This window comes from Pseudonaja textilis, chromosome 2, assembly GCF_049901715.1.
Source record: "Pseudonaja textilis isolate UNSWEBS1 chromosome 2, rPseTex1.2, whole genome shotgun sequence".
Taxonomy (NCBI): Eukaryota; Metazoa; Chordata; class Lepidosauria; order Squamata; family Elapidae; genus Pseudonaja; species Pseudonaja textilis.
This window is the reverse complement of record NC_141991.1, coordinates 96,623,705-96,639,084: the sequence shown is the minus strand read 5'-3', so window position 1 is coordinate 96,639,084 and position 15,380 is coordinate 96,623,705. Positions and strand designations below refer to the sequence as shown.

The window sequence follows — 15,380 nt, the reverse complement described above, 5'->3', positions numbered from 1 at the left end:
CAGCCAGACATTGGGTGGGGCTTAACTAGGGCTTGTTTTGGGAGCAGGGCTTGAACCTGTAAAAATCAAGCTAGGGCTTATTTTGGGGGAAACATGATACTTACCCCTGCATTGATTCTTTCCTTAATTCGGATTTCTTAGTACTATGTAAGGAAGAGATCATATTGAAATGGAAAAAAATCATGTTCCAAAACACCCTCTCTTTCCAAAGGCTCATTGAAAGTAAAGGAATAGTTGTATCCGATTATCTGTTGAAAGTAGAAAAGGCATTCCTTCTTACATAAATCATTTATGGCAAGGTGCACTTGCATATTATGTGTATTCTTCTTTAGAGAGAATAATAATCTTGTTTAGAACTTACAACATTTCTAATTCCTAGATAAGGAAATATTATATTCACAGTGACTTCATCTTATTGTCATTCACCTTGTTGGCTCTTATCTAACAGCCACTATATTATCCAGTGCTGCTTAAGCATGTACCCAATCTTTCTTGACTAAAACAAGATTGAGCTACAGAAGTTGATTACTTTAGAAGTATAATGAAGATACCTTACTCCAAAACTCATAATGACATTCACCTATAGATACTGGATAAAACTGATTGTTTACACAAACTTGGACTCGTTCAATTCTCTCCAATTAAATTGAATCATAGAGGAGATTGAGAGACTTTATTGTTGGATGAAACATTTAAAGTATCTTATGTACAACTTTTGTCTTCAAAAGATGAAACTGATCCCATGATGCAGGATAAGGCAGTTCACTTAATACCTTATTAGGACTTAGTGGTGATGGGATGTGGGGAAAGAACCATGCACAATTCAAGAGGAGCTGCAGGTTCCTGGCCAAACAGAATCGGTACCTATGCTGGAAACCGAGGTCCTAAACACCCTGTCAGCAGTGCTAGAAAACTGGCAATTTTCTCCCTTAAGCAATTTCTAAATATGCTAGTGGGTATCTGTGACCTAAACACCTCATTTTAGTGTAAATTTTAGGAAGCTTTTTTTCACGCTACACTCCATACACCCTAATCCTCCATGATTTGTGGTGTTTCAGGAAATTTTGCTTCCCCCTGCTCAAGTTCATGCTATCAACAATTAGTGCACTCATTCATTTTTTAGACACATGCAGAGTATCCGGGAACCACAGAGGTTTCCTGTGATATTGACCTCTCCAATTCTAAGTTAACACCTTAATCAGACCACCACGCCCGCTTGTACTACACCAAAGCTGTGACACCAAAGAGTAAAGCTGCCTTTTGCCAAGCCTCAAAAGCCCATCTAAGTTTAAGTTCTTTGCCTCAAGTTTCCTTTATTGCTGTTGAGTCAAGGAATGTCCACTTTCTTCTATATGGTGAAATTTATGAACTGAACTGTTAATGTGTTAATTTTTAATTAGATGAACTTTGATTATTGACAAAGCTCTGCTGTGCTGCTTCATTCTGGAAGAGAGGAATTCCTGGAAAGGATGATTAAGAAAGCCAGGAGTTCATGCCAAGAGGATATAATTCTAACAGGATCATCCAAAGTGTGACGATCATCCCAGCGGCCAGTTAAAGCTAGTGGGCATCTATGTTGGGCAGCAGCAATATAGAATATGATGGAGGAAGAAAATTGCTAAAATCTCTAAAGCTAAATTGCATTAAATCATTAAACAGCAAATGCATCATTTCATACTGCATAGGACAATGATAAATCATTCCTGTATTTTACCAAGAAAAACACATGGACAGAAAGAATAAAATGATTGACAATATATGCCACATTATTAGCCCCTTAGGTCAGATGGCACTCAGCAGGAATGAGGAAAAGCTGAAGATCTTTCATAGTGCTAACAATGTTTGTGACATGGCTAAATTAAAGCCTTCAGAATGTTTAGTTATTGATGTTGCCAGGCAAGAAAACAATATCTGAAGCTGAAAAGAAAGAATTACAATGAAAACAGGAAATGTAAGGAGCATAAATATGAGAAAGTTCAACAAAATGAAAGATGAAATGAATCAACATTTGACACCATAGCTATCAGAATATTGAGATGAGATGGAATAGATCTGGAAAACTGCACTTTAAAATCTCACTGTTTATAATTTTGGGATATTTAAGACAATGAAGAAATGGCACTGCTTTCATAGTTAGGAAGGTATAGCAAGAATAATCCTTAGCCTTACCAAGTATTGTTCAAATAGTATCAATTAGTCTTTGTGGTCAACCTTTTAATATGACAGTTATTCAAGTGGATGCTCCAAACACTGATGCAAAAGAAGAGAAAGCTGATGAGTTTCATGTGGTTGGCTATCTAAATTTGCTAAATAAATAAAGAAGTTCCAAGTTAAGCTAAATGGCAGAAACCAACCAGCTTCCATACTGCACTAAAATGACTGGTTCTTAATTAATTCAGTGCTTCCCAGACTGCACTGAAACCAACCAGCTTCCAGACTGCATTGGGCACATATCCACAATTTCTTAAGACATCACCACGAATCTCTCTCTGAAATGCTGAATCTCATTAATTAGGAATGAATTTAAATAAACTGTTAAGGATGAATCTAAAAAGAGACTGCAAAAGTTCAAGAAACAGAAAAAAGCAAACTGGATGTCAGAACAAACTGGAAATTACTATGAAGAGAGCAGAAACCAAATACAATAAATTTCAGGAAGAAATTTAACTTAAACTTCGAGATCTCTGAAACTGATATGCTAAATAATGTCAGGGGACAAAGAGAAACTGATTTAAAGAAGATAAAACAAAAATGGAAAGAGTATACTGAAACACTGTACAGCCAAAGTGTTAACATCCAATATACCTTAGAAAATATTCCTTATTTACAAGAACCTCTAGTATTAGACAGTGAAGTTAGATCAGCACTCTGGTCTTTATCAAGCCAGATGGCTACAGGAATTGATGAAATGCCTACAGAAATATAAGCAAGAGAAGAAGCATCAGTAAAAGTTGTAACCAAGTATGCCAACAAATCTAGAGAACAACCTGGTGGCCAAGTGATTGGAAGATATCAGTCTGCACACCAATAAAGAGTGTGCACTATACACTTAATTTCACATGTTAGCGAAATAATACCTAGGATCCTATAATGCAGATTATAGCCCTGTATGGAAAGGGTGATGCCAGACATTCAATCTAGCTTTAGAAAAGGCCAAGCAACATGAAGCAGCATTGCTGATGCAATGAGAAAGCCAAAAAAGAAGCTTCACTGATTATAAAAAGACCTTGGATTGGGTCAAGCTGTGGAATATGCTAAAAAAATGGAAATCCTAATGTCAACTCTGAAGGTCTGCTTTTGGTGGATGCATTACTCGGAACATTGACACCTAAAACATCACATTGTCCCCATGTGAAACTTATCCATAAGTTAGGAGGCCACAGCAAGGGCAGAATATAGCAGAAGAAGTTGGCTCTTGGTCACCAAATGAGAGAGAGAAGGTTGTATACTCTCCCTTACTTATCCATTTTATATGTGGAATATATACAGAGGAAAACTTAATTGGAAGCTGACTGTGCTTTTAAAATGAAAGAAGGAACATCAATAATCTCTGCTGTGTTTATGGCAGTACACTATAACTGAAAATACAAATTATCTGCAAGCTCTAGTAATGAAAGTCAAGGAGCACAACAGAAAAAAATGGAATTAAAATTAAATCTGAAGTCTAATCCACATTAAGGACAACAAACACAGCAACCAATCTTGGAATTAAGAAAGAAGATACTGAAGTGGTGGATAGCTTCTATATTTTAGGGTCAATCATCAACAGGAATATGCTGCATATTAGCACTTGGAAGAGTAAGAATGAAGGCCTTGGAAAAGCTATGCAGATATAGGGATGCCTCTATACCTACACAGATTATAATCACAGAGGCAGTAAGTTTTCCCTGTGATGCTCTGTGGAAATGAGGGTTGGACTTTTAAAAAGCAGGACAAAAAGAATATTGGTTCTTTTCAACTGTGGTATTGGAAGAAAGTCCTGAGAATATCATGGACACCTAAGCAAATAAATAAAAGTACCATTGTGCAAATCTTCCTAAAGTTCTCACTTGAGGTACCAATGAGCAGGTTCAAATTATCACAGCATGTACAACGATATGGAGATCTAGCTCTCTGGAAAAGTCTACAATCCTGGGAAAAGGTAGAAGGAAAGACGAACAAGCAAGGTGGATGGACTGAACTGAAGTGGCAACCAAGTCACAATTGGAAAACCTAAAGAACAAAGCTGGGGACACATCCACCTAGAAAAAAATCTTATTTCATGTGATTGCTAAGATTCAACACAAGCCTGATGGTACATGAGCACTCCACATACATTATACACATATAACTGAGGCTAGATTAAAAAATACTGACACAGAAGGTAACTGTAGTGATTTGCCTTGTTTTTGTATCCTTGAACATCCTTTTTTGAAATTCTGTAGATGTATATCCCAAAAGGGTCTAAAATATGGCAGTAAATATAGTCCAGATTCTAGATCACGTTCAGCCATGAAGCTCACTAGGTAATTAAGAACCGGTCATTTTCTTCAGCCCAGCCAACCTCACCAAGTGTTGGCTGTAGGAAAAAAATAGCTGAGCTTTGTTATGTGCGTACACTAGAAATAGAATACTCATAGAAATAGAAATGCTACCTAGCTAAGCTCCTATCAACTTGACAGATATTTTTATAGTTTATACGTTTGATGAGTAGCATTTAGGCAACTCATGCCATCACTGCCAGAATTCTATGAAAGATCAGGATCAGCAGTAGTTTTTTATCTGAAAAATAGTGTTGCCTATATGTGAATCTATACACGACTTCTTCATGCATAAAAATAGATGCACGTTATCAGATTTTACTTTGGGCCTAATGTCTGAGGAAACATACTTTTCTACAGATGACATAATTCATCCTAGACTAAAGCCCATAGTTTCGGCACAATCTAGCCAAGCACAAGAGGCCTTTTGTATTCGTATCATCACTAAATAATATTTGCTGTCCATTTCGACATCAGACAAAGGTTCCCTGGATGAAGTCATTGTGTACTCCGAGGGTACCTTCAGGAGGCACCTAGCATTATAAGTATTTATTTATTTAGTATAAAATATAATATTGAGGATAAAGCTTATTTGGCAGGGATAGCCCAGGGCTTCCCTGATGATGATAGCCCAAGCTGTACAAGATGGTTTAACACAGCATGGCTTTTCAGTGTTTTCAAATGTCTTGTCACAGGATATTAAGGATTCTTGCAGAAATTATTTTTTGTAAAAAGTTTTTTTCCTTTTTTGCACATCCCTTCAAGTGAGCAACATGTTTCTGGATTATAACACTTGTACATAGTCATACTTTCATTTCCATCAATCTTATATAATATCATCTCATATTATTATCCATCACACTCATCTTTAAATAAATTTGCATTTCATATTTCAGTTCATTAATTCAATATCAATTCTTGCAGAAATTGATCTGATCCTACCATCAACCCTATGGATGCAATGAAAGGATAACTGATAAGATTTTCCACATTGTAGCAGGGCGTCTACCATGCCAATGAATTATTGGGATCAAGCATCTTGTTAGCCTGTACTTCTAAAACCATGGCAGGTGCTGTGAGCGCCTATTGTCAGGCCTATTTATTTTAGTTCAAAGACTTGGAATTTGTTGATGAAAGATTGTTTTGCATGAAAGGTGTCAGCTAGTTGTGGATTATTATGTTTATAATAGAGTACATATTTAATTTTTGGGTTCATTTATATTAACAACATTCATACAGCAGGAGAAAATCTCAAGTAAATGTCTTGAATGACCTCTGTGACATCAACAGTTAATGAAGCATGAAGGATGGAGAGAATTAGAACAGCTGCAAGCGTAGCACACAAATCATAAAAGCATACACAAGCCCTTACTTTGAAAACTCCAGTCAAATAATTGCTACATATATATTAATAATGTTGAGATCCGTAAGTCTCAGCCTTGAACACTTATGGGAATTGATGTTTCTTGCAACATACCTTATTTTCAGGGATAGTGTGAAGAACTGGATAGAAAGTTATCTTATTTGGAAAGAAACTATACATCAAAATGTAGTTAACCGGGAACTGCTGCTGAAGATGGATTGTTAGTTGGCTCTGACCTCTGGGCTCTATTATGCCAAAGAGACCCACATTGCTCAAGATCTTCTGAGAACATGGCTTACCTAAAGGCTTTACCATGAATAAGCTATTAATTTACTTCACACACACTCTTGATGGGAGTCATAAAAGTGAAAGACAAAGTGATGGCTCTTGATGGTGGTCCCTAAATGTATCACAAGTGTTTGACAGCTAGCCATGGTCCAGATTACCCAGAGCTTTGCTCCCTGAACAGCAATATTTTGCTATTACAGTACTACTCCATTTATTTACTGTAGCAAAGACAAGCTATATAACATAACTGTTTTTCCTTCATGGACTTCATTGCCTTTTAGGAAATCTGTGGTGGGGCTTTATGTTGGATTTATGTAATGTGTATGCAGTGAAAATAATCTTATCATTAGCATGTAAGCAACGTGAGCAGAAGATTGATGATCAAAGGCATTTCAGGTACAGAATATCAACACTCTATATAGAGTCTCCTTCAAGAGTTTGGCTATTATTAATGATTCCAGATTTCCCTCATCTTTCCCGTTAAATCCTCTGTCCCACTTCCTGTCATTTCCTAAATCCTGTCCCTATTTTTCCCAATTTATCACTTCCTTTTTCAACTTCAAATATTTTTTCTTTTAAGTTTTTTTCCTGCTATTCAGTTTTTGATAACATGCTTTGCAAATACATCCTACCTCGCCTCTCTCCTACAAATATTTTATTTCTTTCATATTTAATAAATTGCTTCCCCCATGCCTTCTTTCGTTCCTTCTTTTGGAAGAACACAGATCAATTTAAAAGCTTTTTACTACTTTTAAATCCTTGGAACTTACAAAAATTCCATTTCTCTTTTTTGCTTTTGGTTTCCTTTGGATTTTTTTTAATTATAAATAATTATTATTGTCCTTTGTGTTTCCCTTGCCTTCCTATCCTCTAATCCACCCTGATGTGGCTGTTGCTTTGATTACTTTCCCATTCATTTATTTTTATTCCTTGCCTCCCTTCCCCTCCCCCCCCCTTTGTCTCTGTGTCACCCAAACCTCCCCCCGACCCATTTCCAATCCGGCCCCCTTTTCCTCCTGTCTCTTCTTGGTTGATTTTCCTTGTATCTTTTTTCTTTTTGATTTCCTTTGTTTCAATTTTCGTGTAGGGCAGTAGTTCCGTAAGTGGGAGTCCGGTCCTCTCAACGTCTGGCACCAGCACCCCGAGGCGAGGACGCCGCCAGCTCCCACAGACCCCTTCTACACCCCGGCCACATATCTCCTACTCCCCCGTGGTCCGTAAGGCCATCAACACAGGGGGCCAGCAGCAACCGCCGTCGGTGCACCCCAGCCGAATAGCCAGCCCAGCCCCGCGGCGCTACCCCTCGCTGCCTGCCGAGCACCACGTCTCCGAGCGGCGAAGCAGGTCTCCGGCTATAGAGCGACACACTGTCCCGCCGCGCAATGATTCGCCTCGCGGCTACCGCCATGCCAGTAGCCGGTGGTCGGCGCCACAAGTGTCCGAGCCCCCAGGGGGGCCTCGCCACGGCAGCGGTTACCACCGGAGTCGGGACTACGGCAGCCCTGCAGGCGAGGAAGCTTTTCCCTACGAGACCATGCAGCAGCCGCAGGGGAGCAGCTCAGGACGTTCGCCCAGGACTTCCCGGGTGGGCGGCGGCGGCGGCGGCTCGTCCTCTGTCTCCCCCTACAGACACGGGCGACGGCTCCCCAATGGATACTATCACTCACACGGACCAGCCAAGTCGCGCGGGACAGGGTCACGCAAAGGACTGCACGAACCTTACAGCGAAACTGACGAGGACGACTGCTGCTAACCTACGAGTGGCTTCACTTTAACACGTGCGCGCACGCGCCACACACGCACTCCACACACATACCCCGAAGGGAGGCGATTTCCCCAGGTTGGGGGTGGGTGGGGGGGGAAGGCGAGAGGAAGCCGGACAAGCAAAACGAACTGCCAGCCGATTGCGGAAGGTATCCCGGAGGAGAACCCTGCAATTGTGGAGGAGGGAGGGAAACTTTTTATCTTTTGTTGGGGCAATCTGGGGTCGGGAGGGAGCAAGGGTCTGGGGGTTGGGTGGGGGGGAGGCAAGGGGAGCAAGGGGTCTGGGAGATCAGAGCATGCTTATCTTTTACGGATCAAGTTGTGTGTGGTGAGTGATTTTGAGGGTGGGGGGGAGGGGGCCTCACTCAGAATTTACAAAAGAAAACGCACTCAGGTGTGGGGGGAATTGGGGCCGCCCGAGAGCCCCGGGCTTCACCTCATTCTGCCTCTGCGAAGCAAGACCAGAAGCCGCTTTCCCCTGGGGCAGATGGGAGAGGCAGGATGAGTCTGTCAGCAAAGACATTCTGGAAGTGTTTAAGAAACAACACACACACACACAAAAACCTTTTTAAAAGATGCAAAAGTAAACAAAAAGACAACCCTGGGCTTCTATTGATGAGTTTTATCATCTCAATTAACCTGATTAACTTAAACGTTTTAAAAAAAAAAGTTTGTGACCTGACATTTTAAGAGGGTGGTATGCACAAATACACATCCCCAACACACACATATATCACACACACACACACAGAGGAGTGCTTGCTGGTTATACCAAACCCTAATATTACTGCCTGCAGAGATAATAAAAAAAGAAATAACAAAAAACAAAAAAGGACAAAAATAATTGATAAAAAAATTAAGCATTTTCTTCTGATATTTTGGTCCTGCTTGACAAAGAAATGACATCAAAACAATAATTCCTCAGCTTCTTTATTTTTTTCCTACATGTTTGGGAAAAAAAAGTTGAAAAAAACCTGTGGGATTGGGACTGTGAAATATTGCATGAAACAAAGTAAAAAGACAAATGAAAAAAAATCTCTAAAATCCTTTAAAAAAACAAAAATATTAAAAATGAATTTTTGATTGAAATGTGCTTTTATTGTTAATTTCCCCATACTTGATTCTCATTCCTCCTCACCCCCTCCTCTTATGATGATTTAATGCTGTATGAAAGGATATGTATTGGAATGCATGACTGATAATCATTGTTCCTTTGCTGCTTTCTAAGATGAAAAGTATGAACAAGTTGTTAAGCAGAAGTTGGTCAAGGAGAGTCCTTGGATTAGATACTCTTTTTTAAACTACCTATATAACAATTCCCTCATTTGTCTATATATTAGCATTTACCCACAAGACTGGGTATTAACTGATTTATCCTGCCAAACCCTGGCAGACTTCTAAATACAGTGAAACCTCGTTTTAGCTGAGGGGTGTCCTAATATATGAATGCCCATTATATAAGAAATTGTGTGATTTGTTTCATTTTATATCATTTGCATGATTTTTATTGCAATGTTCTTCAAAAGTACATAAGAATAATGGACAAATTTTTTTTAACGAATGGTAATATATACTGACTGGTCCAACAGATAATCTAATTAAATTATATTACAAATATGCCATTTGCACGATGATGACATTAAGCAAATTACATAAATCACTCAAGAAATTTGGTCTGCTGCATGTGAAGTTTGCTGCATGGACCTCACCTTGGTGCAGTAAATCGAGATTTCACTGTATATTTTTATTCCTTCCCCGAAGCCTTTAGAATGAGTATCAATATCCAGATTATTGTTTGAAAGGTTAGAGAATGACTAGGTATATAGGCAAGGATAGTTGAATGAAATTCACTAGTGAACATATAATCAGAAAGTACTCATATGGTTACTTAATTGTTGTGTCAACCCAATTTTTTACATTAGGATTGATCAACACTAGTCTACAAAAAAATCAAAAACTAATACAATCTCATTTATCCTATGTCAAGAGTTTTATTTTACATGGTATGTGGTGGCCAATGGATATTTATTATAGTGTGAATATGTGTACACATGTATATATGCAAATCAAGGCCTATCATGATTTTATGGTATGTTCATTTGTAGGATTGCACAATGATGTTAAAGGAAAGGGAAATGATGAATGTGCTTGTGTAGGAACCCAGGGAAAAATAATTCTTTAAAATGTTCCCATAAGATGTGACATAAGCATTCACATGCATTCCTACTCATTTTTCCTTTTGAATCTACATCCTCACATCTCTACTTCAAACCAATACTGTTCACATCTAAGCATTGCACTTATTTACATCTAGACTACAGTTCCTGATTGGAATACTGATAAAACATCTTATGAGGCAATTGTCACAGTACGGGCACAGTGTATTATTAATCTTAAATACTGTTACAAGAATAGCATCTCAATGACAAGAAGAGTTAATGGCATTGAAACAACAGTTGATGTAAACTAGAAAACTTCAAGCAGAACTACAAAATTACCAACACAGCAAGCATTGGAATTATGGGGTGTTATTACTGGGGTCAGAATTACAACTAAAGATCAAGTCCCAACAAGACTAAAAGACAATCTGGCCTCTAGCATGTCAGTATTTTAAATAAAAAATTAATATTTTTATGCAATAATTTTGTAATCTAACAAGAAGGATGTGTCTCAGGAGTCCCAACTACACTGAGTTGAAAATAAATGCACAGTGTATGTATCTCTCTCTATATCACTGTTAAATCAGTAATGAATGGTTTTACATGGCACGTGGAAGAAAAATAGAACCAATAACTTGGAACGATAACTATAGAATTCTGAACTCTTTTAAGACTTTCAGCTCACATACAATTAAGATGCTGTTATGGCAACCACACATTCTTCAGCACATTCCTACTTTGTAAATCACTGTAACACATACCTACTCTGGAATATCTGTCTAAACAGGAGTTGCAATCTGTACACATGTTGAAACATTTATAAGAGCGAATCATTTCCAAAATTATCAATTGATTTGCCAATATTTTGAAATTGCTCGTCAACTGCAAGTAATATAACAACCGCCTCGCTGTCAAAATGGATCTCAAAACTGAAAGCCAACTTGGATGTAAAGGCGGCTCTATTATATCAGAACTCAGAATCAAGAGGGTCCGTGTTAACAGCACAAATAAGAGAACTTGGCTGGAAAGTACATATCTGATGTCTCAGAAGAGAAGAGAAGGCATGGGCATGAGTATCATCAGACTCTTCTATAAAAAAAAACAACTTCCAAATGGATACCTCTTAAATGCTATACAATTATTTTTAAAATAAATCATATATTGAAAATATGAAAAATGTCTTTGAATTAGTGCAGATGCAAATCACCATAATCTTATGTCCATCTATGCCCAATGACCTTAGCAGACCTTGATCATGTATTTGAGTACTGTTAAAGACAGGGGTCTCCATCCTTGGCTAATTTTAGACTTGTGGGCTTCAACTCCCAAGCTAGTAGAGGAATTCTGGGAGTTGAAGTCCACAAATCTTAAAGTAGCCAAGGTTGGAGACCCCTGTTGTAAGCTACAATTCTAGCTGGAACTGTGGATTAATACATATTTTTTTCTAGACAGGTAATGCCCAGGTCACTTAGGAACATGTTTTTAATGTCCTTAAGTTATGGATTACTGTTTGTATCCTAACAATTTATTACAGTGTTAATAAGTAAGTACTGTTAATAAGTAAGTACTGTTAATAAGGAAGAGTTTCCCCCAGATCATTTCATTTGAGTCATCTTAGATTAACCAAGAATAGAAAAAAAGAAATACATTTTTCTGTCACATGGAAGGGGTTGGGGGCTGAGGAATTGTATTAAGATCCGTGCATTTGGGTAAATTCAGTAATATTAAGCAAACTGTAGGTTTTTGTTTTGATAACATTAAAATTTAGAAAGATAACTTTTTGTTTGCTTCTCCACTATTATTCTATCTTGATTTTCATGCAATAAGCTATAGAACTGCAGCTTATTTCCATGGACTTTATATAGTGAAAAATAAGAAACAACAAAAACTAGCTGGCTGTAAAAACCAGTTGTAAAGTATATTCAGTGTCATTTGTAGTTTGCATTTGGAATCATGACCAAATGTAAGTAGATATTAAGTGGATTAGATATATGAAAAACACATTTTGGTATTCTTTAAATTATGCAGGTTACTGACCTAAATTACTCTGAATTCATTATACAAATTAGCTACTATAATATATAATTGGCTATAATGATATACTGTGAGAGTAACGGAATATGGAATCAATATGGAACATGTCAGAAATAACTGTTCCATTTTCAGCACAAAGTGCTAAAGTAGAAACAATTAACTCAGAAAGAGGGAATATTCTAAACAAGGACCTGTGAAAAAGGTTCTCCAAGAACAGAAATCATAAAATTATTCCCCATGTTGTTCAGGTCATGAGACCTGATTTCTAATATTTTACCACTGGAAGTTATTTAAGTCCTCTTTTTAAAACAAAAACAAAAACCTTACTTACTATAGTCAAGTCAGAAAAAAAATGGCAATGCTAAAATATTTTTACATTTCACAAAGTCCAGCCATGGAAGAATTATAGTTTGTTAAATGATATAGAACTAACTAAAACAGTGGAAAATGCAAGTGGAAAAATCCCAGGCTGATTAAACATCTGTATTTTTCACCCCTACAAAGAATACTTGCTGCAAACTTTACAGTTTATTTATTATATGCCATCAAGTCAATGTCCACTTTCAGTAGCCATACAGATTTTCTCCAGGATCTCTAACCCCAACTTCCAATGGCGTTCCTGTAATTGAGTCTTCCTGCTGGCTGTCCTCTTTTTCCTTTTTCTTCCAAGACTTTCCATTATTCCTTAGCATTTCATCTGTATTTCAGAAATGAATACATTCTAGAACATACATTTCCCAAATTCATCTTATGATAGTAAATACACAATATGAAACTACTAATAGAAACCTTATTGTTTAAAAATATTTCTAAAGTAACAAGTTAATCTCAAGTCAAGTAAAGCTGAACTCCTTTGGATTTTGTAGACTTTTCATATAATTTTTTTGAAAACAATACTTTGTCATTATGATTTTTTTAGATGCCTTTAAATTCCTAGTCCCTAGATTCCTATCCAGATAGTAACCAGGATTACTCTGCTGATGTAGAGATGTAGATGACAAAGATGAGCCTGAGAAAGGGGTCAAACACATAAGTCATGAGACCCTGAAACAAAATAAAATGTTAAAAAGTTATAATATTTATGTAGTTACTTACCAAGCACATCTAAGTTATATTAAAGTAACAAAAATATTGTTACAATCCCTGAGGCACGTCACAACTTTTGAGCATCCCTAAAGTTTGGAAATTGTAAGCTGAAAAATTTGACATGCCCTACGAGTGCCCACCAGCAAGAGATCTAAGTCCAGCCCACCATAAATGCCTTTATCTCCCACTCAGTTTCCTTATTAGTTGGTCAGATTCTTGTAGAGAGCTTAAGCTTGCAGATCTTTCTACTCATTTGAACTGCCTGAATCTCCTGATTTCCCCAGCATTTGACAGCTTAGCTACCAAGAACCAGACATTGCCACCTGCTGAGACATCATTAAAGTGCTTATCAGTAAAACAGTCTGAAGCACACACATACCCCAAAATTGTGCAAAACACGAAACATTTGTTTAAAGTTACCATATTAATACAGCCATCAGTCCAGTGCTCAAAGGAAAATGTTTCATTGAAGGTTTTTTCCTTTTAAGATTCTGCCAATGTAAAAGAATATATTATTCTTTGTAAATTATTGAACTTCAAGAAGATACTTTTATTCTTGACTATTGATATGAAAAGCCAGATAATAAAGAAGCTATTACAAAAGTAGAGTTTTCAAATTTCCCCAAGCATTCCCCATTTCCTAAGTGATGGCAAGTCAAAGGGAAGCCATAACATTGACCATACAATGATTTATCTTTTAGAAGTCCAATACTGCTATTTCTTTATAACTTTTCATTCATCAGAAAACCAATAATTTTCTGTCTCAAGCAGCAGATCTAACATCAATATTCTCCCACTCTTAAGGTGATAGTCTTGACGAGCCATCTTTCTGTAAATTCAAAAAGCAATTTTCTTCCACATAAATGCAATCAATCAGGTTTCAAGCATTTTCTCTCAATGTATGAAAGGTCTGGTGATAGGAAACACCATCCTTGCAGTCTTGAACATAGTAATTCTGCTTTTGATTTTTGACAAACCTAAGTCTCTGAACAGGTCATTTAATTCTGAGATATATTATGAGATGTGGATGAGATGAGGATCACCAGACATATACAGTTCAAAATCTGGACCATTGTCACTGTCTGCCTGACTGGTACATTGCATCATTTTCACCTGTTTGTATTTAGGCTCCATTTCTGTGATGGCTTTAGTACTAGCAAACTGTCATCCTGTGCCACTGGTCTCATGGCTGAGGGCAGATTGGGGTATTTCATCGATTTCTTAATTTTAGCAGAGAAACCAATGACATTAGTCAGACAGACATAAGTCTGTCACATAATTATTCTGTTTTGGCCATATCAGGATAGCAAACGATATTCACTTCTGAGTTTCTCTGAGCCAAGTTCCAAGATCAAGTCTCGCACAACAAATACATTTTTTTCTTCTCATAAACGCATTCAAATTCCAGGTTTAGAGGATTTTCTCTCAAATTTATGAGAAGTCTGTGCCTGCCCAGAAGGTGAAGCTCATGTACAGCTGAACCACGACTTTCTGAATTATCTTAATTAAGGGGGGGGATCCTAAAACACAGTGAATAACTAAATTACAGTGGCCGGGATTTCTTTAACAGGAACAAGCAGACCTCTAGAGCAGGGGTCTCCAACCTTGGCAGCTTTAAGACTTGTGGACTTCAACTCCCAGAATTCCTCAGCCAGCTGGCTGAGGAACTCTGGGAGTTGAAGTCCACAAGTCTTAAAGCTGCCAAGGTTGGAGACCCCTGCTCTAGAGCCTGAAAGATGCCCTTCCCGCCGGTCGCGAAGAGGTCGGTAAGCAAAACAGGAGCCAAACAGCAAACTAGCTCCTCCAGCAGGCTGGCTAGGAAAAAACCACGAAGAGCCCAATCCCCCTCAAGCCTTCTGATTACTTCAAAAGCGATTTGCCGGCTGCCCGGGAGACGTAGAAGGGCGCACGACATGGTCTTAACAAGGTGGGCCCAGCCGAGGGCGGTTCCTGGGTCCCGGGATGGAGCCAAGGAGAGCCATCCGGCTCAGGGCCCGAGAGGGAGACTCTAAAAGCGGGGTTTCCGCACACCAAGCCCACCAATTCCGCCCAAGAAAACTCTGGAGGTCTGAGGTACGGCCCTTCCGGCTCCTCAATTGCGACTCCTTTTGAATCTCACCGCCTCCCTAAGTGAAAAGGATAACATCCATTCGCCCAGCCCGCCTT

At 38.2% G+C, this 15,380-nt stretch overlaps 1 protein-coding gene and 1 long non-coding RNA gene across 2 annotated transcripts in view; one reads left to right on the top strand and one right to left on the bottom strand.

The window, feature by feature from the left end:
* CACNA1A (calcium voltage-gated channel subunit alpha1 A) overlaps positions 1 to 8,147 on the top strand; it is a 345,788-nt gene extending 337,641 nt beyond the window's left edge. The window contains exon 49 of the mRNA XM_087924614.1: positions 7,259 to 8,147. Within this exon, the coding sequence (XP_087780740.1) occupies positions 7,259 to 7,924 (666 nt within the window). The 3' untranslated portion in view covers positions 7,925 to 8,147. The remainder of the gene's footprint in view (positions 1 to 7,258) is intronic.
* A 4,501-nt stretch (positions 8,148 to 12,648) lies between these two features.
* Positions 12,649 to 15,377, bottom strand: LOC148126967 (uncharacterized). The gene is made up of 3 exons (XR_015741769.1): positions 15,079 to 15,377; positions 13,635 to 13,705; positions 12,649 to 13,172 (listed from the first exon to the last, which is right to left on the bottom strand). It is a non-coding gene; the product is annotated as an uncharacterized LOC148126967 (long non-coding RNA).
* Between the last annotated feature and the right edge of the window lie 3 nt (positions 15,378 to 15,380).